The 23,687-nt window shown below is 39.0% G+C and overlaps 3 protein-coding genes across 3 annotated transcripts; 2 read left to right on the top strand and 1 right to left on the bottom strand.

Moving 5' to 3' along the window:
* Positions 1-1,295: 1,295 nt before the first annotated feature.
* On the bottom strand, positions 1,296-3,994 carry LOC140538153 (mast cell protease 4-like). Its single transcript, XM_072660594.1, has 5 exons — positions 3,934-3,994; positions 3,573-3,723; positions 2,563-2,704; positions 1,568-1,810; positions 1,296-1,485 (listed from the first exon to the last, which is right to left on the bottom strand). Exons 1-5 carry the CDS (start codon positions 3,992-3,994, stop codon positions 1,333-1,335), a joined length of 750 nt encoding a protein of 249 aa, XP_072516695.1. The 3' UTR covers positions 1,296-1,332.
* A 4,987-nt stretch (positions 3,995-8,981) lies between these two features.
* Positions 8,982-22,860, top strand: LOC140538516 (transmembrane protease serine 9-like). Its single transcript, XM_072661110.1, has 9 exons — positions 8,982-9,039; positions 9,130-9,280; positions 10,133-10,262; positions 10,354-10,605; positions 10,801-10,945; positions 18,464-18,614; positions 19,705-19,849; positions 22,241-22,486; positions 22,581-22,860. The coding sequence occupies exons 1-9, from the start codon at positions 8,982-8,984 to the stop codon at positions 22,734-22,736; spliced, it is 1,434 nt and encodes a 477-aa protein (XP_072517211.1). The 3' UTR covers positions 22,737-22,860.
* LOC140537960 (duodenase-1-like) lies at positions 12,911-17,506 on the top strand. The gene is made up of 5 exons (XM_072660298.1): positions 12,911-12,989; positions 13,363-13,513; positions 16,051-16,198; positions 16,843-17,088; positions 17,172-17,506. Exons 1-5 carry the CDS (start codon positions 12,932-12,934, stop codon positions 17,325-17,327), a joined length of 759 nt encoding a protein of 252 aa, XP_072516399.1. The 5' UTR covers positions 12,911-12,931; the 3' UTR covers positions 17,328-17,506.
* Positions 22,861-23,687: the final 827 nt, after the last annotated feature.

Raw genomic sequence — 23,687 nt, forward strand, 5'->3', positions numbered from 1 at the left:
ATTGACTCAGATCCTCACAGAATCTGAACAAGATTTTAGTTTTACTTAGATGCTCCAAATTATTAGCCCAAAACTAACCTATTGCTTCTGATCCTATTGCTTAGGATCTTGCCTCAGAGATTGCACCAACCCTAGCCTCAGATATTGCTCCAGCTTTGGCCTCAGAGATTGCTCCAGCCCTAGCCTCAGATATTGCTCCAGCCTTAGCCCCAGAGATTGCTCCAGCCCTAGCCTCAGATATTGCTCCAGCCTTAGCCCCAGAGATTGCTCCAGCCCTAGTCTCAGATATTGCTCCAGCCTTAGCCCCAGAGATTGCTCCAGCCCTAGCCTTAAATATTTCTTCATAGCTATCAAGGGGCTTAAGAACATCATGCAGATTTGGCCCAGATGACACAAAGTATTTGTCCAATGTTTTGCCAATCTCTGTCCATCTATACCAGGGTCTCTGACATTTAACAAAAAATATTTTATTTTACTTACTGTAAAACTTTAACATGCAAAGGGCATAAAATAACTAATATGATCTTGGCACTAATATAACATTACAAATCTCATACAGGTGCTAGGTGTAGAATCTAACATTTCTTTGCCAATGATAACAAATTAATGAAATGATTTAAATGGTGAATTAAACAGAATGTGCCAGGTGTGTGGAACTGATTTGTGTTATTAATGTGAAGGTTTAGACTTTTCAAACCTACAGTAGCATAAAATGCTTAATAAGCTCGTTTATTTGGGGTTTCTAAAAAATTACTGCAGCATATTTGAGCGTAACCAACCAATGAGGTTAAGTAGATAATATCACTTCAGCTTTGACAGCTCTTCAAATGTTTCCTGTGAAATTCAGGTTTGATGTTAAGATTCTCATTTGGGTTTTAAATCAATAAATGGCCACAAGCCATATTTCTTACGTACGTTTAACATATGCCCACCTAAAGCAAAAAAAAAAACAACCCACAAACAGCACAGACACATGATAAAGCAGAAAATACAAAAATGCATACAAATCCTTGATGTTGTAACTGAATGTATTTGATCTCTATTTTAGAAAATATGAATGTGATCACAGCAGATAATTATACAGAATTTTATTATTATCATGATTACATGATAATAATACATGATACATGATTACATGATACAACTTCACATCTCATTAGTAGGAATTTACCATTTGTCTTTTATTTGTCACACTTCTCTAGAATACATGTATTTTTAAATGTTAGACTGAGGAAAATAGGACTTCAGACAGCAAAGAATATTCTTGATAAATGCTTTTATTGAGCTAAAATGAAAAAAGTATCTTTTTTTGGTTGATTTGTCAAATGCAAACTACATGTTTCCGACAATAGATTTGATCCAGGGCAGAAATGCAGATATCTTGGCATAAACCTCTGGCTTGCTGGGTGATTCACAGAAGACCTCACCGAAAGAAACAATACCCACAGCAATATTATTACACACCAAAGGACCTCCAGAGTCTCCCTGTGAACAATACAGAAATCAATACATCAATGTCTTTCTACAACAGAACGGCCGTATGTATCGGTCATCAGTTTTTTCATACCTTGCATGGTCCTCCAGGAAGAACTGCACATATCATCCTTGAGGTTATCTGCCAGAGTTTGTCACATATTGTTCTATCTGTGACTGTGGTGTTCGCCTCCCGAAGACGGACACTTTTAGGTTTTGTGGTTCCTGTTCTTCCCCAACCAGCTACACTGCAGACTGTGTTACCTGGGATGTCCTCGTCTCTTTCAGGGATGGCAATCCAGCTAACAGTCTTGCTCTTTTTGACTGGTTTATGTAACTGTGGCAAGATCATCATAACACATTATTCCACATTTACTATCAGCATACAGCACTGCTGTTTAGCATCCAGGATACACTACATACGTACATCACTACACAACCCATGTGTGCACACTTAACAGGTCAACTTTTACAAAAGGCCTTTCTGTATAGTAGTCTATATTTAGAATACTTACTAAATCAATACTATTGTCTGGATGTTAATGTTTGAAGGATACAGGTTCAGCAGAGCAGCCTGTAGCCAGCGAGACCTATATGCTGTACTTTGGACAATGTCAGTGCGATAGCAGTGCTATGACTGGGCCTAGTCCTATGAGGCTAATCACACCCAAAACAAAAGCTCAAGTTTACTTTCCATATTTGAAACCTTATAAATAAATAAACCAAAAAAACACTAGACAAGTAAATTACCTCATCTAAACAATTTGGACATCAGTTGTAGTTTTGGAGATAAATATAACAAGGGCCATGATATAGATTTAGGGATTGGAAGCACATGACCACAGCTTGTTTTAAGGACAAAATTAGTCAAGCTCAAGCACAATTATCAGCCAGTTCCTCAGAGCTTTTACTGGCTTTGGGTCAACAATAAGTAAAGTTTAGAGCACCTGCTGGAGATCATCAAGTGTTCACTTCCACAATCAAGTGACAAACACCAGCTTCTTAGTTTATATAATAAAACAAATATATAAATACTATTTGGGAGCTCCTGGCAATATAAGCATCAGTCATGTGTTTTTGTACATTTACCTTTAAAAGCAGGATGTCATTGTCTAAGGTGTGTGAATTGTAATGTGGATGGATGTGGTGAGACTCCACTGCAATTCTGATAGCGTTTTCGCTGCTGTCTGAGAGATCATGAGCCCCCAGCACTGCTGTAAATGTCGTGTTTCTGTTTAGAGAAAGAAACAGATGCTGAGCTGATTTAGCTTTTTTGCAAACATGTTATATATAGGATAACCTGGGGGAAGAAGCACTCTGAGGAAGACAACTGAGTTGCAGTTGGGAGGAGAGCTATTACTACTACTACTTTTACTGCTACTATTACAATTAGCACAATTATTACCAATATTACTGCTATTATTAATACTACTACTATTAGTACTAGGGTACTTAACCATTTGTTTACCAAATACATTGACTAGACACTGAGAGATCGTTGTATTTTAATTTTTGATCAAAATTATAGCTAGAGATAATTCAGTAGTCACTGGATATTGGTAGGGACATGTTCCTATCGCCCCTTGCCAATTCAATAATGTCCCTATCGTCCCTTGATACTACTGCTATTATTTCTACTATTAATTATACTATTGCTACCACTACCACTATGATTACTGTTACTACTACTACTACTACTACTACTAATAATAATAATAATAATAATAACATAATTTCAAGAAAAAGATTAACTGTACATAATATGTAATATAATTTTATTTAAATGCAAAATTGAGAACAATAATAAAATATTTATATTTTTTTGAAGTTTTGGAAAAGAAAGTGTAATTATTGAGACATATTGAAGAGGCATATAATTTTTCATTTTTAATCCATTTTTAAATCAAGGATATTAAGTGCTATAATTTGACACCAGCTGAAAATCAGCTAGATGTCATCTCAAATTCACAGATAATCAGATTTCTCCAAAAAGCCTTTTAAGACATAATTAAAGACTATAACTCATTACGAACCTTAATTAAATACAATTTACTGAGATTACATCTCATAAAAAAAACTGTAAGAAATATGAAGCATACTCTTCCCAGCAGTGGGCAGCAGACATCACATATTGGTCAGACAGAAGGAAGCCACCGAAGATGTGGGATCCATCTTTTTGGATGGAAACCATGTAGGGCCTGGAGTGTGGCTCAACCTCCGTGCCATTTATTATACCAACATTCACGCTGGCTGAGAAAGAAAACAGGGGGGTTAATCCTAGGATCCTTACTCAAAGTTTATCTCAGCGTGGAATTCTGCAATACAGCAGCTTGATTTAATGCTGTGATGTATGTATCTGAACACTACATACAAAAATTGTATGAAAAAAGTAAAAAAAGTACTGAAATCAAACTAAGATGGAAATGAGCAGTGCATTAGCTTTGCGAATTTGACACTTACCAGAGTGTAAGGTATGGTATGGCAGCAGAGTAGCCAGAAAAAGCAGGGAGAAGAGAGCCATGGTGCAGTAGAGAGAGTGTGTTCTCCTTGATGGAGAAGAAGAGTTTAAATAGCATGGTGGGGAGGTTCAGTTCACCACAAATATTTTTTCTTTTGCTGGTGCTGTGGGCCCTGGTATCTTCTGATGCATGACAATGTGGCTGAAGTGTGTCAGCAGTTTCTGCATGATGAAGGCATTGATGCTATGCCTAGTGTAGTCTGCCCGTTCCCCAGACCTGAATCCAATCAAGGACATCTGAGACATCATGTCTCGTTCCCTCCACCAAAGCCACGTTGCACCAGAGATTGTCCGGGAGTTGCTTTAATCCAGGTCTGGGAGGAGATCCCTCAGGAGAACATTTGTCGCCTCATCAGGAGCATGCCCAGGCATTGTAGAGAGGTCATACAGGCACGAGGAGGCCACACACACTACTGAGCCTCATTTAAACTTGTCTTGAGGAATTTCCACTGAGTTTGGATCAGCCTGTAATTTGATTTTCCACTTTTATTTTGAGTATGATTCCAAATCCAGACCTCTATGGTATAATAATTTAGATTTATATTGATCATTCTGTGTTATTTTGCTCTCAGCACCTTTCACTATGTGATAAAAAAAGCAATAAGCCATGCAAAACTGCATTACTGCAAAATAATCAAAGGGAAGGGTGTTTTTTATCACAGGAAATCCTGTGATAAAAAACACCCATCCCTTTGATGAAATCATACACCCTTCCCTGCTTATTGCTTTATCATAAGAGGCCTGGTCCTCAGGGAAAGAATAGAAACTCATTACTAAACTATATCTTCACGATCCTCATCACGCTTCGGGAAAAACTGGAAGAACTTCTGCACTGGTGAGTTGCTAGGCATGCTCTGGGAAACATTGTTCTAGACCGAGCCTTAGAGATTGCTTCAGCCCTAACTTCAGACATTGCTGCCACAGCACGAGAATTAAAGATTGCTTTAGCTTTAACCCAGCTGCCAGCCTAATGATGAGGTCTCATGACGTCTTGATAAATGCATCAAAAGACCCTATAAAAGCTAGTCCTTTGTGGGGGGTTTTGTGCATTTTCTTGCATATGCAAAACACAACACCAATGCTAAATACCTACTGACTACCATTTGAAAACAAATCATTAGCATTGCCCAATGCATTTCCATTTCACTCTCTAAAAATGATGTTTGTGTTAGCTCATATTTATCATAGCTCATAGCTTTATAAATGTCATTTTTAAGCCACACCAAAGCTCTAGTTTCAAACAAGTATGTGCAAGGTTTCAACCCCGGCCTGCCATAGGCACAACTGAGACTGAGAAGTCACTCAGTCAATGGCCAGAACCACAAGAGGGAGTCAAAAGCCAGAAACAGTACATACACTTCACTCATCTTAAGACATTTCAGTACAATCACAAGCTTTTACTCACTGCAAAAATATTTCTTATGAAAGAGATGCATCTTCATTTGGCATTTGAAGACAGTGAAATAAATTAATCTGGGGGAATCCAGTCCATCCCCATGACAGAGAAAAGTGCAGATGCTTGTTTTTCATTCATCTTGATGGATGGTGGAACAGGCCAAGCCATACTAAGGGCTCTTGGTATGGCTCTGGCTTTGACCATTGTCTTCAGGGTTGGATGGGCTGGTCCAGTGGAGTTTTAATGGGCAGTTACAAGAAGCCAATGAAGAGAATGCAAGAGAATGCAACATGAGACATAGCTGAACTTGAGGAAGACCAGTCTGGAGAGAACTGTAGTAGTAGTAGTTTTAAGAACCTTGAGATGACCAGGGACTGAACAAATACCCTGCTGGTCTTTCTAGAGAGGCAGGCCTGAATTCTCTGGATGTTGTAGATGAGAAATGTGCATTCTATTGAAAGTCTCAGTGGTCCTAGATATTTCAGCTAGTATAAGGCAGGATTTAGGTACAGTGGTTGGAATTCCTCTAAAAATAGTTTTATCTATAAAAAAAAGGAATGTTCATAAGTAAAGGCAGTGGTCATATAAAGAACTATCACAACTTACAGAGCCATTTGGATGCTTAAATAGTTCTTTCTTTGGTTAAATGGTTCTTCACGTTGGTGAAAAACCTTTTGTAGGTGGTTCTATATAACACCAAAAAGGATCCCATCAAAAACCCTGTGAATAACCCTTTTCACCAGTTTTACAGAATGCCTGCTGTACATGCCAAATCATTAGCTTTGCCTCATTAATCAAGGTGCTACAGTAAAAATGTACATTGTAAATTAAGCAAACACTAATGTAATTGCATTTAAATGTAATTTTGACATACAGCTGTAAGGCCTCATGACAACGTTTTGAGCAGCAAATAAATAATAATCATTAAACATTTATGCAACACAGTGTATTGTGTCTGAGCACATTCACTAAATGTGCTGAAATTCTGTTGTTCTGGCTCTTGAAGATGTGTTTGCTGTGCATGCTAGTTCTCATGGTTCAGCCCTAAACAGACTGCTATCAAGCACAATCTTGTGTTTGAGGTTGACTTGGAAGTCAGTTTAATCTTTCAATAATATATTTTCATGAGAATCATATCTGTGCTGAAGACCTGTGTCCTTATAAAGGCTTGCTGTTATTTCCTAGACCATTATATGCAAGTGAAAAAACACACACATATATATATAATATATGTGTGTGTGAGAGAGAGAATTTACATGTCACTGTTCTTTGAGAAACTTTTAGGGGTTCTTCAAATTGAAACTGTGGAGGAACCTCTTAAGGTTTGACAAAACTTTTAGAAGAAGGCTCCTCAAAGCACTTTTATCACCTTTTCCTTCTAAATATTTTGTCCTGAAGGTTCCTTAAAGCACCTTCAGAGGTTCCTCCACAAAAGACCCCAAACATTCTCAAAGAAAAAGCCTGTGTCCCACTGGAGGGCCGAAAGTGTTATTACAAACTTCTATGACCAGAGAATAGCCCCACTATTTTGTACAGAAGTCCCTGTAGTTACTGAGTAATACACCTTAGTGTGGAATAAGCCTTGGAGTGTTATGGGGTTAACAGTGATGTGGACAAAAGTATTGGGACTCCTGCTCATTCATTGTTTCTTTTGAAATCATAAGTTTTAAAATATATTTAGACTTTGGAGCATTTCTGTATAGATTTGATTGCATTCAGCAACAAGACTGTTTAGTGAGGTCAGGATGTTGGATGATCACCACCTACCTCATCCCTAACTCCCCAGCAAATCCCAAAGGTATTCGATGGAGCACCAACCATCATTGGGGGGTGTCCACACACATACTGGCACTTCTCTTGTACGGCAGTTGATGCCAAGCTTGCTAGGTATGCTAGGTAACACATTGCAAATGCCAGTGCTTAAGACGTGTAAGTAAGAGGCAGTCTGAGTTCTGCTGTAGTGGAAAACTTCCTTACAACCCACTCATCCCAACCTCTGATTTAGAGGACATAACAAACTGGCCAGAAGACATAACAAAGAAAGTCTGTACATGGTTTTCTTCTATACATGCCTTTGCTTGATCAGCACTAGTCTCACATATGCTTGCACTGTTCTCGTGTGGGTCTGACTAGGCCTGGTGTATAAAACCACATCATAAATAGATTCACTCACATGACGCAGATTGGTAGTGAGATAAACAGCAAGTTCTGTCTGTAGCACAGAGAGCTCATACTAATTAGTTGTCCTATGGGCTGAAATACTGAAGCTGCGAATCTGTTTTACAGGTTTATGATCATGTAAGCGTTGTTATTGAGCAACAAGGTGACCTTGATGTGCTTTGGAGGTCACATTATTAGCATGTTGGTTCATCTTCTTTTTACCATTCACAAATTAAATGTAGTGTTATGAAACAATAACTGCATAAGACTAATGAAATTACATTAAAACTGCACATCATGACTCTTAACCTGTCAAGTAAAATGAATATAACTGATTCTGAACACTGGGATCTACACACCTGGAGCTTATGTCAGCTATCAGCTGTAACTTCAGACATTGAGAGTTAAATGCAATGCAAGAAGGTTGGAAATTAGCAACCTTTTTTTGCTCATTGAGCCCAGAAGGGACAGAATACTGTCACACAAAGAAAAATAAATTTACAATATAATACAAAAAGTACATTAGATTACATAAGATTTGAGAGCATACCCCGATTATACCCCTCTCTACATCTCCACATAGACACTTAGGAAAGCTATAAAGCGAGCTTATTGACCAACCTTTAATAGTGATCTTTTTCTTGTTCCTATTTCACTCTGCTTTGGTAAACATATAGTTTGTTTGTTTAATTATTTATTTATTAATTCATTTATTTAAATATGATGATACAAAAATACTTGAGCCATCATAACCCTTTACTAAAGGGGTTCAAAATCAAGGGTTCTTGGGGAAAAACAATGGTTCCATATAAAATCATGACAACTAGAGTGGAGTTATGAAAGAACTGACTTTTGGGAGGAGGAACATGCCATGATGTGTCAGAAGATGATTTGAGTGTTCCCCAAGGGAAGACAACCTGTGAATTGGCCAAATGTTTGTGGACACCCCTTCTAATGAATGCACTCAGCTACATTAAGGGACAGCATCTCTGCATCTCAGCATGTCATGCTAGCTATGCATGCTAGGAGCTGTGTCCAGTCACACAGTGTGTGCTTAGCCAGCTGAAGAGATTGTAGTAGAGTCTGGTGGGGTTAGCCTTTAGCATAGCACCAAATTAAAAAATACACTTTTTCATTCCAGGACATATTTAACCTAGTCAGTGTCACACAATTGCCTTCTTTTGAATATTTCCTAAGAAAAAATGCAAAATTCTTTATTTTTTTCATTATGTTATTATTATTTACATTTTTTCATAGTTCTCAAATGTTCCGTTTTTTTAAAATGTTCTGTGTTGTAAAATAACTGGCAGTGAGAGTGCAAAATTAAGATTCATCAAGAAGGAGAGGAAATGAGGTTGTTTCTAGGTGCACCCTGCTATTTAAACCCCCCTTCTTCTCAGAAGAAAACCCACTCTCTCCATACTGCACTGCACCATGGCTCTCATCTCTCTGCTTCTGCTGGCTGCTCTGCTGCCATACCTGGGACACTCAGGTAGGTGTCGCCTGTAAGAACTAACCCCAGGATTGCTCCTTCAATACATTCATTCAATTAATTTTAATTTGGCATCCTTTTCTTTTTCAGCCAGTGTGAAATTTGGTATAGTGAACGGCACAGAGGCTAACCCGCATTCCAGACCCTACATGGTCTCTGTCCAAATGAATGGGTTCCACATCTGTGGTGGCTTCCTCGTGTCTGAACACTTTGTCATGACGGCTGCGCACTGCTGGAAGTAGTAAGCTGTGTTTCCTATTTCTTAATTCTTTAGAATAATCTTAATAATGTGACCCCAAAGTAAAGAGCCCTAGACTGAGTCAGGAATCTCTGAAAATACACTACTGAACATCCTCTGTTTCCACTCTGAGGTTTAGATGCACCTGCTTTGTGCACCAACTGGTCCTTTTATCAGAAATACCTACTATACATACATCGATCTGCCATAACTTTAAGACCACTGACATGAAATTGTGAAGTAGATACCGTTGATTATGTGGCTGCCGTGGCAGCTGTCAAGGGGTGGGATCTACATTAGGCAGCAAGTGATGCAGTCAGGTCCTGAAGTTGATGTGTCATAGCATGTCTGAGCGTTCCCCAAGGGAAGACAACCGGCAAATTGGCAAAATGTTTGTGGACACCCCTTCCAATGAATGCTTTAATGTGTACCCATTGCTGACACAGAGCTTGGCTAGTCCTTGTAGGGAAGCACTGTCAATAGAATAGGACTCCTACTTATAGAGTAGGAGAAGATAAACATGAACCTGGTGGTACCATGTCTAATGGTAGGTGTGGACTAGAAGGATATAAAACCCCCCAGCATTGAGCTGTGAAGCCCCCTCCAATTCAAATAGAAATTCTGACAGCAATACTCCACAATCAAGTAGAAAGCCGTCTTCCTTGAACAGTAGAGACAGTTACTCCAACAAAATCAGGATAAACCTTTCCCCATACATTTGGTTTTGGAAGAAACTATGAATGAGCAGGTGTCCCATTAATTTTGTCCATGTAATGCACTAGACATACATGGTGATTAAACTGTTCGATGTGTTTTTGAATCTTGTGATTCTAAAGTGTTGGTTCCTTTCAACAGCGGCATGAACCTGACAGCAGTGATGGGTGCTCATGATCTGAGGAACAACAACTTTAAGCGCATACCCGTGAAATTCTACCACATCTATCCAGGTTATAAACATCTGTACAATGACATCATGCTCCTGGAGGTAACCGGTTTTAAATGGGCCCATTATGTTGTGACAAGTGTCGCAAGTATTCACAATATTACTGTACGTAAAAACACTGATCTTGTTACAGCTTGAAAAGCCAGCGCACATGAGTGCAAACGTTAACTGGATCTCCATCCCCAATACAAATAAGGATATTGAGACCAATACCATTTGCAGCATAGCTGGCTGGGGGAAGACTTCGACTTATTCGAATGCAAGTTCTCACCTTTTGGAGGCAAATGTTAAGATTATAGACCCAAAGAAATGCAAAGAGGACTGGAAAGAGCATTTCTCTAATGTAAATATGATGTGTGCAGGTTCAGGACATGGATTTTGTCAGGTAAAACACTCTTTGCCTATTAATTATGCAGTGATTTTCTTAGTTAACCAAACCCAAGGTTCTACACTGAGGGTTTTTTTTCTAGGATTTTGGCCAAACTCCTATTAAAGAAAGCTACATTAATACTTTACTCCGCAGCCTAATAAAAGGTCGGGCTTAGCAATGTGCTAACATGGATCTTTTTCTTTTTTGCAGGGAGACTCTGGAGGTCCTTTAGTGTGTGATAACATTGCAGTGGGTATTGTGTCATTCCTTGAGAAAGGGAACTGTGATAAACCAGTAGCACCAAATGTCTACACAAAGATCTCCAATTTCCTGCCCTGGATCTTGCAAATCATTAATCATCATTAATCAATAAATGAACAAAAACATTCTTTATAATGAATAATAATGAAAGTTGTATGCATTAATGACATTTTATTTGGGCTCTGATAAAAAAATAAATAGATTTGCAGATAACAAACTGTCTCTGAGTTATTGCAGTCCATTTTGGAGTCAAGTCAAGTCAATTGGGTTTTATTGTCATTTTAACTACATACAGAGTACACAGTGAAACGAAACAACGTTCCTCCAGGACCATGGTGCAACATAGACACAGTGCATACAGAACACAAGTGCAACACAGTACAAGTGCAGACAGACAATACAACACAATACAGACAAAGAATAATAAATACATTAGGGGTAGTGTGCAAATTATGCAGTGTGTAATAAATATTGAGTCCAGTCAGGTAGTAAAGTTATTTGTGCTAAATTACTTCCCATATTGTCTGGGGTAAATGGTTGGAGAAAGAGAGAGAGAAAGAGAGAGAGAGAGAGAGAGAGAGAGAGAGAGAGAGAGAGAGAGAGTGTATGTAACAGAAAAGACATCAGTTCAGAGGTTGAGTTGAGAAGTCTGATGGCTTGGGGGAAGAAGCTATTGCAGAGTCTGGTCGTGTTGGACCGGATGCTGCGGTATCTTCTTCCTGATGGCAGGAGGGAGAACAGTCCATGTGAAGGGTCGGTGGAGTCATCCACAATGCTGGTTGCTTTGTGGATGCAGCGGGCAGTGTAAATGTCCATGACGGAGGGGAGAGAGACTCCGATGATCCCCTCAGCTGTCCTCACAATACGTTGGAGGGTCTTGCGGTCAGAGGCTGTGCAAGTCCCAAACCAGGCAGTGATGCAGCTGCTCAAGGGGTCTCCATTGCCCGTTTGGGAAATACAGCCATATTGTTTTTCATACAGTCTCTTCCATTCCATTTTTACAGGCTCAAATAATTGAACACTAACACAATTACACAACAGTCAGTCATAATATTAGCACCACCTGCCCAAATGTTGAGTAGGCCTCCCTTGTGCCGCTACAACAGATCTGATCATTTAAGGCATGAACTCCTCAAGCCCTCTGAAGTAGTCCTGTGGTATCTGGCACCAAGACCTCAGCAGTAGATCCTCTAAGTTATCCTGTAAGTTGTGAGGTGGGGTCTCCATGAATTGTGTTAATGAGCCTTAGCTGTCCTTGACCATGTCACCACTTTACCGGTTGTCCTTTCTTGGACCACTTTTGGAAGGTACTGACCACTGCATACCAGACAATCCCAACAAGACTGATGTTCCGGAGATGCTCTGACCCTAACTGACTGATCACTTGCTGCCTAACATGCAGATCCCACCTCATGTCAGATGCCACTGTAGATGAAGATGAAGTCAATGTTTTTCACTTCATCTGTCAGTGTTGCTAATCTTATGGCGGATCGACGTAGATGTAAGGATGGTACTCTAGCCAGTACTTTTGGTCATTCAACCAAATGCTCTTGTTGTTAAATGCAATTAAATCCAAAATGTAGCAGAAAGTCTTCTCCTCAGGACAGTAGAGACAGTTTAATGTTATTTAATGTTCTTGATTTCAGAAGAACCAATGAAATGAATGAGCAGGTGTCCCAATACTTTTGTCCCTATTGTGTATATCAGCCTGTTTAGTCTAACTTCCTCTTTCTCCTTGTTCAAAAATGGCTTGACAGAGGTTGTTGAGACAAGTTTAAGATCTAGAAGATCTCATACTTAGCTTAATTTGTCAACACTCATTGCTCAGTTGTGGTTCATTTGATGCTCTAAGAGAAAGAGAACCAAAAGTACACCAGCAAATTCTCAGAGCGCTCAGTTTGCTGACAGTAGACACCCTCTCAGTTATTAAGAATCACAAACCTTATCTCTGTGAAAGTAAAACTGAACAGGAACTGTCTGCTTGTAAGGATGGTGGTGTTTGTGGTGAGCTTAACTTACCCAATCTGCTACACATATCTTGTTCCTCGATGAGTCAAACTACCATTCTTGCCACTGCAACATGGTTCTCATCTCTCTGCTTCTGCTGGCTGTTCTGCTGTCAACCTCATGCCAATCTGGTAAGTACCACCTACATCAAGCTACTGATAGCTATGATAGCATAGGTGCTCAGCCCTAGTCCTGGTGATTCATCATCCTGCACAGGGTTGAGCTCCAACCCAAATGTAACATGTCTGATCTAGTACTTGAAGGCCTTAAACCATGAGACCACTGGGACCTGGGTTGAGCAGCTCATATTGGGTCCTGGTGTCTCATTAGATCTTCAGTTTTACCATTAACTTAAAAAAAATGAAAACAATGTTTTCTGAGGCATCTGGAGTGGATGCAGAATGCAGGATGCAGAGTTACTCATGACATTGACATGACATTGTTACAATGTTTGTATGACTATACATATACTAATCCATCTTGGCTTCCATCTCTTATTCTCAGCCAGCATTAATGTTGGTATAATCAATGGTACGGAGGCTAAACCACACTCCAGGCCCTACATGGTTTCTATCCAGTTTAATGGACAACACATCTGTGGTGGGTTCCTTGTCAGCGAATGGTTCGTCATGACGGCTGCACACTGCCAAGTGAAGTAGGTTTTTTATTCAGTGTTTTATTGTATTATTATTGTTTACTATAGTCCTTTGTATTGTCTTTTCTATGAGGATGTGAATCACCACATCACCAAAATGTCTTACAGAGAGAAATGACTGAACAAGGGACAAAGCTGCATGTCATTAAAGACAAAAAATAAGGGAAAATGGAAATAACACCAGTAACATGTCTAACTATGGTGACAATTTGGTAATAGAGTTGTAGCAATAGCTTGATTACTAACAGTGACCAAAGAAGCCACGGCTAAAGAAGCTGGCAGAGGAAGGTGAACTCAGAAGGCTTTTGGGCTGGAGCTCAGGGCAGCTTGAAAAATTATGGACTCCACAAGTCACAGACAGTATGAGTATGAGCTTTCTTTTATAATTTGTGGTTCTGTAGTTCTTCTGTCTGCATGGATCGTGTCCATGAGCCTGTGATCGCTTCACTGGTTGTCCTTCCTTTGACCACTTTTGGAAGGTACTGACCACTGAATACCAAGAACACCTCACAAGACCTGCCTGATGTCTTGTTTTGAGATGTTCTGACCCAGTCGTCTAGCCATCACCATTGAATCCTTTGGTTGAAGTGACTCAGATTCTATTGCTTGTCCATTTGTCCTGCTTCCAACACATGAACTTTAATAACTGACTGTTCACTTGTTGCCTTTGGCCTTTAAAAAAGAGGACTCCATCCACTGTGCCTAGGATGTTGTGACTGGAGGGCTTTAAGTAGGCCTAAGCTTAATTAATTAGTTAATTGCCTAGATGACCAAATAATATCCATTCAGTTCAACTCAACAAAAACAAGAAACAAGACTAAAAAAACAAGAGTTTAGCTTTACATTACATTTGTTTTGCTTTTTGCTTTTTATTTTCTGTTTTATTTCTTATTTTATTAAGCCGTTTGACTGTAGAAGCAAACACTGAAGTGAAATCAATGCCATATTCCACACACTTTATGCAATTTCAAAATGCAAAATCCATACAGACATATTTTTTAGATCCCAAAAAGAGGACGTATAAAGAGGTTGTATGGACACCCCAGCATATCCCACCCCTTGATAGGTTCCTTTGTAACTAGACAAGCAATGTTATTAGATCACTTCAAGTCTGTGTTTTTAATGTTATGGCTAATTGATGTATATATACATTTACATATTCAATCTTAATTCATATATTCTACAGTGTTCAACAGTATTTGGTGCAAATTATTACTTTATTAAATGTCGCAGAAATTAGCAGTGTTACTGTGTGCTATTGACGCTTACCGCAGCTTCTGCACAGACAAATCTGCAGCTGACAGCTTCTCAAAATAGATCACAATCAATAGTCCGAAATCACTTCTTAGAAGCCATCAAGCTTATCAGCTCATCTACCCCCCTTAGCCTCTGCAAGAATATCTAGGTGTGATGCAGGCGATGTTGGGGTGCTGTGTTTATGTAGCTGCATTGGCAGACATGCACATGAAAAGTATCAGATATTGGCATAAGCCCCTCTCTACAAGATATACATACATATATCGAATCTCATCTGATTATTAAAAAAGCTTGTCAAACACTACAAATGTGCACTATATGTCCAAATGTTTGTGGACACCCTTCAAGTTGCATCTAACCCCCACATGCCTGTGCAAAGATATCTTGGTGTGGTGTAGGCAGCGGTTGTGTATATATATATATATAACATAAATAAAATAAAGTCTGCTACACTATTTCACTGGACAATATTTCACTCCTCCTGGTTTGAGTGACAGGCTATAACTGATCTGATCTGATTTGGACATTTCAGTATATCTGGTCCACTTGGTTTTAGGACTGATTTGTGTTTTAATTGCTGTTTTTTTCTTTCTTTCTTTTTGACATCAGTTGAATCTGTTGTTTCTTATATTGCAGTAGAGGTTCATTGGTAGAATGGACCAATAGAAACGCTCCAAAATTACTTTGAATATAATAAATTTACATTGATTTCCATTCAAAGTGAAGTTTTTTTCTTCTGCTTCTTCTGTAAAGATGCAAATTTGGAGATATGATGGGTTTTTTTTGCATGATGGTGAAGATTTATATCGATGTTCAGGTATTTTTTAGGCCGAAATCAATTATCTCCAGCTATCTCTCCCTCTCTCAAGCTTTGAGCAGTGGTTGCATAGATGCAGGTATATATGGAGCAGTTATGGTGAAGAGAATTGAAAGAGAAGTTAAAGATAAAGTGTTTGTAGCTGTAGAAATCTGTACACCATCTGAAAAGGCAAGCCCTGATATTTGAACCAAATCGAATTATCAAATATATTGCACAATTTTGAATTCATGGCTGGACACTTGAGATCCAAAAAAGAGGATACTGTCTGTTAGCCTAGCTATGCCAGATTATGTAAAGCAATTAGCTCTAACTAGCACTCAGGACACCAAAAACAACTTGGCAGAGGGGAAAGGAGGAATTCTGCCAGTGTACTGTGGATGTTGACTTGTACCATGCACTGTAATATACTTTTATAATTTTCTATCATGGTCAAAAATGAAGTATTGGTTTCTTTCAACAGCTCAACTGAGAAATGGCAACGTGTGACAGCAGTGATAGGAGCTCATAACCTGAATGCTGATGACTTTAAAAGCATAGCAGTGAAGAACTACACTCACCCAAATTATACATCTGAACACAACGCAAACAATGACATCATGCTGTTGAAGGTAAACCGTCCCTCTAGATGCTTTATGTTCGGGTCCATTGACTGTAACAGTCCCTGAAACTTCTGATGATAAACTGATGGAAACACAGTGAATTCAGTCTCAGCAGAATCAACATTGCTATTAAATGTGTTTATTGGTCTCCAGAACAGCTGAGCATTTAGGCAACGTTGGGTTACTGTGTTTATGTAGCTGCATTGGCAGACATGCACATGAAAAGTATCAGATATTGGCATCAGCCCATTCCTACAAGATATACATACATATCATCAAAATCTGATCATTGAAAAAGGCTACTACAAATGTACACCATATGTATATATGTTTGTGGACACCCTTTAAGTTGCACCCATTGCCGACACAGATGTGCAAATGCACACACACATCCTGTCTAGGCCCCTTAGAGAGGAACTGCCAAAAGATCAGTAGATCAACATTAACCTATTGGTGACAGATATGGGCTAGAGGGGTATGAAGCCCCCCAGCATTGAGCTGTGGAGCAGTGGAACTAACGGTGTTCTCTGGAATGATGATGCTCCATCCAAGACGTATGACATAAGTTGGGGATGCATACAAGATGTATTAACAGAACATAAAAGCTGTGCTAGTTGTATTTAGTACTGTTCACCATTTTGATTTTGTTACAGCTCAACACATCAGTTGCAAACTTCAAAAACGCTGCCAGAATTCCCATTACAGGCAAAAATACAGCCAACAGTTACAGGTGCAGTGTAGCTGGTTGGGGATGCCTTAAGACCAACGGAAGCAGAAGCGATGTTCTTATGGAGGCATATGTCAAAATCGTATCCAATGAATCATGTGAAAAGCAGTGGACTTTCTACAACAAAACAACTATGCTGTGTGCAGGGGGTCGCAATCATGGTTTTTGCACGGTAATGCATTATTAGCTTAAGGAAGCTAATTCAGTTCTCACAGTTAAGAACCAAAGTGCCAACACTGTTCTTGTGATCCACAGGGAGACTCAGGAGGCCCTCTAGTGTGTAATGATATGGCAGTCGGTATTGTTTCATTCCACCAGAAGGACTGTGATCATCCCACCCAACCAAACGGCTATACTCGGATATCCGGATTCCTGCCCTGGATCAATAAAATAATGAATAGCATGAAATAATTACTGAGGAAATGAACAGTGCACTCTGTTACTGCATGTATTCATCTCATGAATGTGGTTTATTAAGACTGGCTTGACTATGATCCTGTAGTTTGCAATTTACTGTCACACAAGTAATTCAACAGTGAAGGCTGTACATGCTGGATATTAAAATGCAGTTCAATAAATAAAAAAACATGACTGTGTATGAATGAGGCAGAAGTTTAAGTTGATTCCATATATATATAAGTATTCATTAATGAAATTAGTGTATTACCAGAAATGATTCCAGTAGAAATGAGACACCCTGAGGTTTGTATTGGGGAAAAACACATACTATATATGGCAGTAATTATGCATTTCAGCATATATTGTAAAATATAACACTAAATAATACATGGCCTAAAATTATAATTATTATATTACAGTCTTAGTCTAAGCAAAAGTATATATGCACTGTACCTTGACCAGACACTTGGTAGCCATCAACAAGCTGAATTCTGGCAGAATATGTGACCACTCAACTTGCCAGATTTGGTAGAGTTCAATGAAATGTGTTGGTTACCTGACACTGATCCAATTTTCCACATATTGTAACCCTATTGTAAACAGGTTTTATTATTTTATTATTGTCCCCAAAGTGTTTAAACAGTTTTATCCTCTTGTAGCAGTTTGTTTAGTGGTATCACCACTGGCTAATTTAATCCTCTTCCATGCTCTTCTAAGAGTACACTAGTAACTAGTCAGTTTGCTGACAGTAAACATCCTCTCAGTTTCCTCATAATCCTCATTCTGGCTGAGTTGAACCATCAGTCTTGACGCTGCAACATTGCTCTCATCTCTCTGCTTCTGCAGGCTGTTCTGCTTTTAACTTCATGTCAGTCGGGTAAGTACCATCTACACATAGCTACTGATAGCTATGAAAGCAACCCTAGTCCTGGTGAGCCATCGTCCTGCAGAGTTGAGCCCTACCCAACCCTAATGTAACATGTCTGATCCAGTTTATGAAGGCCTGAGACTGTGAGACCACTGGGACCTGGGTTGAGCAGCTCATATTGGGGCTTAGTATCTCATTAGGTCTTCTATTTAACATTGTTACAATGTTTGTATGACTATACATATACTAATCCATCTTGGCTTCCATCTCTTATTCTCAGCCAGCGTTAATGTTGGTATAATCAATGGCACGGAGGCTAAACCACACTCCAGGCCCTACATGGTTTCTATTCAGTTCAAAGGGCAACACATCTGTGGTGGGTTCCTTGTCAGCGAATGGTTCGTCATGACGGCTGCGCACTGCAAAGACAAGTACGTTTTTATTCTGTGTTTTATTTTATCATTACTTTTACTATAGTCCTTTGTATTGTCTTTTCTATATGGATGTGAATCTCTAGATTAAAGACAAACAATAAGGAAACACAGAAATAGCACTAATAACTTTTTTCACCCTGACATTATCAATATCAAGTATTTGCTAGGAATGGTAATTACACCTTAGTAACAATATAGAGTCCTTAAAACTAGAGTCATTAAAATTAGTGCTTAAAATTTGGCCTTTATATTCAAAAATGACTCTCGGGAGTCAACGTTAACTTGTAAGTGATAGGAAACCAATACTGACACCAGTATGCCTTTCACAGAACCATTTTGGTTATTTTATAATATATTCTTATATATATTGTATGTATTTGGTTATGATATATATATATATATATATATATATATATATATATATATATATATAGTAGCTCTTAGATAGGCTAGCCTTTGCTTCCCACACATCAATAATCCTTGGGCATCTATGACCCTGTCGCCACTTCACAGGTTGTCCGTCCTTGGGCCACTTTTGGTGGTTACTGGACTGTGGGCAACGGGAAACATTCTTGTTTAATCATCACAGTTTGGTCCTTTGGTCAAAGTGTCTTAGATACTTAGGCTTGTCCGTTTTTACTTCTTCCAACACATCAAAAACTGACTGTTCACTTGCTGTCTCATACACTTATACTAGGGTGACCACATTTTGGTTTTCAAAAAAGAGGACACTCACTTTAGATACACAGACTCGTGCCGTGGTCAGGATGTTGTGGCTGGAGGGCAGCTGGCTGCATGTACAGTCAAAAACAATGTCTGCTACCACAAAGACAATTATGGAGCTGACATTTTGACAAACAGCAGCAGATAGTTTCTTTAAAAATCATGGCGACAGCTTTCAACAACTAGCTCTAGCTAACACTCAAGATACTGAAAACAGAGTTAGCAACAGGGACAAGAAGAATTCTGCCAGTGTACTGTGGTTGTAAAGTGGTGTACTTTGACTATACACTGTAATGTACTTTTATTTAAGGTTGAAGATTGTAGTTTTCACTTTTAAATAAGTAGTACTGGTTTATTTCAACAGAATAACAGCATGGGGAGATGTGACGGCAGTAGTAGGCGCTCATAACCTGGAGGCCAAGGACTTTGAAAGCATAGCAGTTACGGAGCACTACGCCCATAAAAACTACCATAAAATCACCCCAAACAATGACATCATGCTGTTGAAGGTAAAAAGTCCCTCTAGTTGCTTTATGTTTGGGTCCATTGACTGTAACAGTCCCTGAAAGGTCTGTTAAACTGATGGAAACACAGTGAATTCAGCCTGATCCTATGCTGTTTGAACCAGGTGGCCTTTCCCATCTAAGTACTAAACATGTACAATGAATCAGATCAGTATCAGCAGATATTGACATAAAGAAAATATTGCCATGCTATTGGTGTTTAAATTTGACTGATATTTCAAACCAGATTTCAACCATGTGTTTACTGAACTCCAGAAAAGCAGAATGTGTTGGCGACATTGGGCTACTATGCTAAATTGTATTCGTTTTAATGCATTTGTCATTTTAGCGGTAACCAGCTAGATGTAGTTCTTGTTTCTACATATCATAGATGTTTCTGTATCAGCACTGGCTGCACATGAAAAATATCAGATATCAGCATTAGCCCAGAATTCATATATTGGTGCATCCCTACAAGGTATATATAAATATCAGCATTGGAAAACAGTGAACAGATGCTGTCAGACACTGTAAATGTATTATAAAAACATAGAAAATGACCAAAAGCAGGTTCAGCTTATTTAAAAAAAAGCCCACATACTATATTACATTTTACCCATAATTGGTTCAGACCTGGATCTGGCCTACGCCTTCACTAAAACAGGAAAATTATGCTGACAGTATCTAAAGTAGCCTTCAAGACTATAGCTTGATAAAATAAAGAATAGTCTTAAGAATGAACTCATTCACTGAGTAATGCAAGAATCAGACTTCACTATATTCATGCCTTTCACGATTTTTGCTATATACTGTATATCAGATTAAGCACTCATTGTGAAATGAATTTATGCCGTGTCTTGACTTGGAGACTGGCAGCACTACACATTTGTTGCTAGCCCATCGTTCACATTTTTGCATGGGTTCATTGGTCTTTGGGAAGAAACTTTTGGGTTAAGAAACTGTCAATTATAACTACTGAATCACTGTGTGTGATACTGGCACATTATCACTGGCATGTGATAATGTGCTAAAGAGGGCTCAGCAGCGGCTGTACTTCCTCAGGAGGCTGAGGAAATTTGGCATGTCACCCAGAATCCTCAGCAACTTCTACAGCTGCATCATTGAATCAATCCTGACCAGCTGCATCACTGTGTGGTATGGCAGCACTACTGTGAAGGACCGCAAACGCCTGCAGAGAGTGGTAAAGACTGCTACCAAAATCACCAAGATGGCACAACCCTCTCTGCAGGGCATCTACAATCTCAGAGTCCACAGGAGAGCTGCCTCCATCATCAAAGATCCCACCCACCCCCAACATGGACCATTTACACTTCTACCTTCAGGTCGGAGGTACAGAAGCGTGAAATGCCGGACTACCAGATTAAAGAACTCTTTCTTTCCCACAGCCATCAGACTCTTAAACAGTTGAGCTGATGGCTCCCCTCATAGACATCACTGTATTTATAACAATTGCACTAACTCATATCATTTTGCACATGAATAGTTGCACTACTGTACTTGACTGTTTGTGTCTGCATACAGCTGCACACATCGTTTTGCACATGTAACTGTTCTTGTATGGTTATATTTCAGCTCATTTTGCACAAACACCACTTTACTACAGACTGTTACAATGTAACTAATGTAGCACATACCTGCACAATGTATATAGCCTGTATAATTCTAAATTGTTTACATTTTATATTTTATTTTATATATTCTCTGCATGTAAAATTTTTGATCCTTGTTATTTGTCTATTTATATTTATACTTTTTATTCTATGACATCCAATGTGGGCAGCAAAGTAAGAATTTCATTGTACAGGGAAACTAGTTTCCTTACTGTGCATATGACAATAAAGCTTTGAATCTCTTGAATCTCTGAATCTCTGGCAGTTTTTATGTTCAGAATAGAAAGAAATACAATAAGGACAGTATGCCAAGAGGACGGTATGAGCTGTCTATCTTTCAAAAAGAAGTTGAGGTAACTTATCAATAACATTACATAAATGTAGCTACTGTAGCTCCCAGGTTTACTGTATGAAAACAGAAGGTCCGGCCCAACAATACTCCCTTGATGAAAGGTCAAAAAGGCAGAGTTATTGTTGCCTTGTATTGTATATAAAATTTTCCCCTTTTCCTCCCAATTTGGTACTGCCAATTATTTCATCCATTTGTAACTAACCATAGCACTGGCATTGCTGCCGAATACCAATGTGTCATTCCTGGGCAGGTGGTCCGCTCTGAAGAAAGCATCATGGCAAAATCAGGTTGAATTTGTGTAGTCTGATCCTGGCATAAAGGTTTCTGCACTATGCGTATTAACAGAACACAAAAGCAGTGTTGGTTGTATTTCATTTCGCTCACCATTCGTTGATCATTTTGATTTTGTTACAGCTCGAAAAGTCAACTGCAAACAGCAGAAACGCTGCCCAAATTTCCATTCCAAAAATAAATGCAGCCAAAGGTCACAGCTGCAGTGTAGCTGGTTGGGGATGCCTCAAGACCAATGGAAGCAGAAGCGATGTTCTTATGGAGGCAAATGTCAGAATCTTGCCTAGTAAAACATGTAAAGAGCAGTGGTCTTTCTACAACGATGCAACTATGCTGTGTGGAGGGGGTCACAAGCATGGCTTTTGCACGGTAAAATATTATCAAGCATTATTCTCACAGTTTGGGAAGCAGCTTTATAAAGGTCTGTTCATTAATGTGCTAACACTGTTCCTGTGATCCGCAGGGAGACTCCGGAGGCCCTCTAGTGTGTAATGATATGGCAGTCGGTATTGTTTCATTCCAGGAGTCAAACTGTGATCATCCCACCCAACCAAATGGCTATACTCGGATATCCAGATACCTGCCCTGGATCAACAAAATAATTAAGAGTATGAAATAATTACAGAGGAATTTAAAAGTGCACTCTGTTACTGCATGTATTCATCTTATTAATGTGGTTCATTAAGACTGGCTTGAATATGATCCTGTGGTTTGCAATTTACTGTCACACAAGTAATTCAACAGTAAAGGCTGTACATGCTAGATATTAAAATGCAGTTCAATAAATAAAGAAACATGACTGAGTATGAATGAGGCAGAAGTTTGAGTTGATTCCATATATATAAGTATTCAACACTTACAAAAATGACATCATTTGTGTTTTAATCTAATTAGTGTATTACCAGAAATGATTCCAGTAGAAATGAGACACCCTGAGGTTTGTATTGGGGAAAAACACATACTATATATGGCAGAAATTATGCATTTCAGCATATATTGTAAAATATAACACTAAATAATACATGGCCTAAAATTATAATTATTATATTATAGTCTTAGTCTAAGCAAAAGTATATATACACTGTACCTTGACCAGACACTTGGTAGCCATCAGCAAGCTGAATTCTGGCAGAATATGTGACCACTCAACTTGCCAGATTTGGTAGAGTTCAATGAAATGTGTTGGTTACCTGAGACTGATCCAATTTTCCACAAATTTTAACCCACTTGAAGACCATTTCTCAGCATTCCAAAAGCTTAATGTTAGCCTGCTTTATCCATTCCCCAGCCACCGTTGTCATCTTTGTCTCATCTGACCATAACATTTGGAGCAGGTCTTCTTTTTTGGACAGCATTCTCTCGGCCAATGGAGATGTAAAACTTCCTTGACTGTAGACAGTGGCACTGGGGTCCCAGTAGCTTCCAGTTCATAGCAGGCCTGTGCCTTAGGCTGTTGATGACCAGGTGTGCCTGATAAGTTCATTACCCCCACATCAAAACTTGTACACCTAAGATGTTGGCCTATGGCCTAATTCTACCCCCCCCCCCTAAAAAAAAGAAAAGCTCAAGG

The sequence above is a fragment of the Salminus brasiliensis genome, chromosome 17, assembly GCF_030463535.1.
Source record: "Salminus brasiliensis chromosome 17, fSalBra1.hap2, whole genome shotgun sequence".
Lineage (NCBI taxonomy): Eukaryota > Metazoa > Chordata > Actinopteri > Characiformes > Bryconidae > Salminus > Salminus brasiliensis.

What these genes read in the sequence shown, in the direction of transcription:
- LOC140538153 (XM_072660594.1), bottom strand. Translation starts at nt 3,994, where the DNA reads ATGGCTCTCTTCTCCCTGCTTTTTCTGGCTACTCTGCTGCCATACCAT. An exon ending in ATACCATACCTTACACTCTG is followed by an intron (nt 3,724 to 3,933) that starts GTAAGTGTCAAA and finishes TTTCTTTCTCAG; the next exon opens with CCAGCGTGAATGTTGGTATA. An exon ending in TTCCTGGAGGACCATGCAAG is followed by an intron (nt 1,486 to 1,567) that starts GTATGAAAAAAC and finishes TATTGTTCACAG; the next exon opens with GGAGACTCTGGAGGTCCTTT.
- LOC140538516 (XM_072661110.1), top strand. Translation starts at nt 8,982, where the DNA reads ATGGCTCTCATCTCTCTGCTTCTGCTGGCTGCTCTGCTGCCATACCTG. An exon ending in GCTGCGCACTGCAAAGACAA is followed by an intron (nt 18,615 to 19,704) that starts GTACGTTTTTAT and finishes TTATTTCAACAG; the next exon opens with AATAACAGCATGGGGAGATG. An exon ending in ATGACATCATGCTGTTGAAG is followed by an intron (nt 19,850 to 22,240) that starts GTAAAAAGTCCC and finishes ATTTTGTTACAG; the next exon opens with CTCGAAAAGTCAACTGCAAA.
- LOC140537960 (XM_072660298.1), top strand. Translation starts at nt 12,932, where the DNA reads ATGGTTCTCATCTCTCTGCTTCTGCTGGCTGTTCTGCTGTCAACCTCA. An exon ending in GTCAACCTCATGCCAATCTG is followed by an intron (nt 12,990 to 13,362) that starts GTAAGTACCACC and finishes TCTTATTCTCAG; the next exon opens with CCAGCATTAATGTTGGTATA. An exon ending in ATGACATCATGCTGTTGAAG is followed by an intron (nt 16,199 to 16,842) that starts GTAAACCGTCCC and finishes ATTTTGTTACAG; the next exon opens with CTCAACACATCAGTTGCAAA.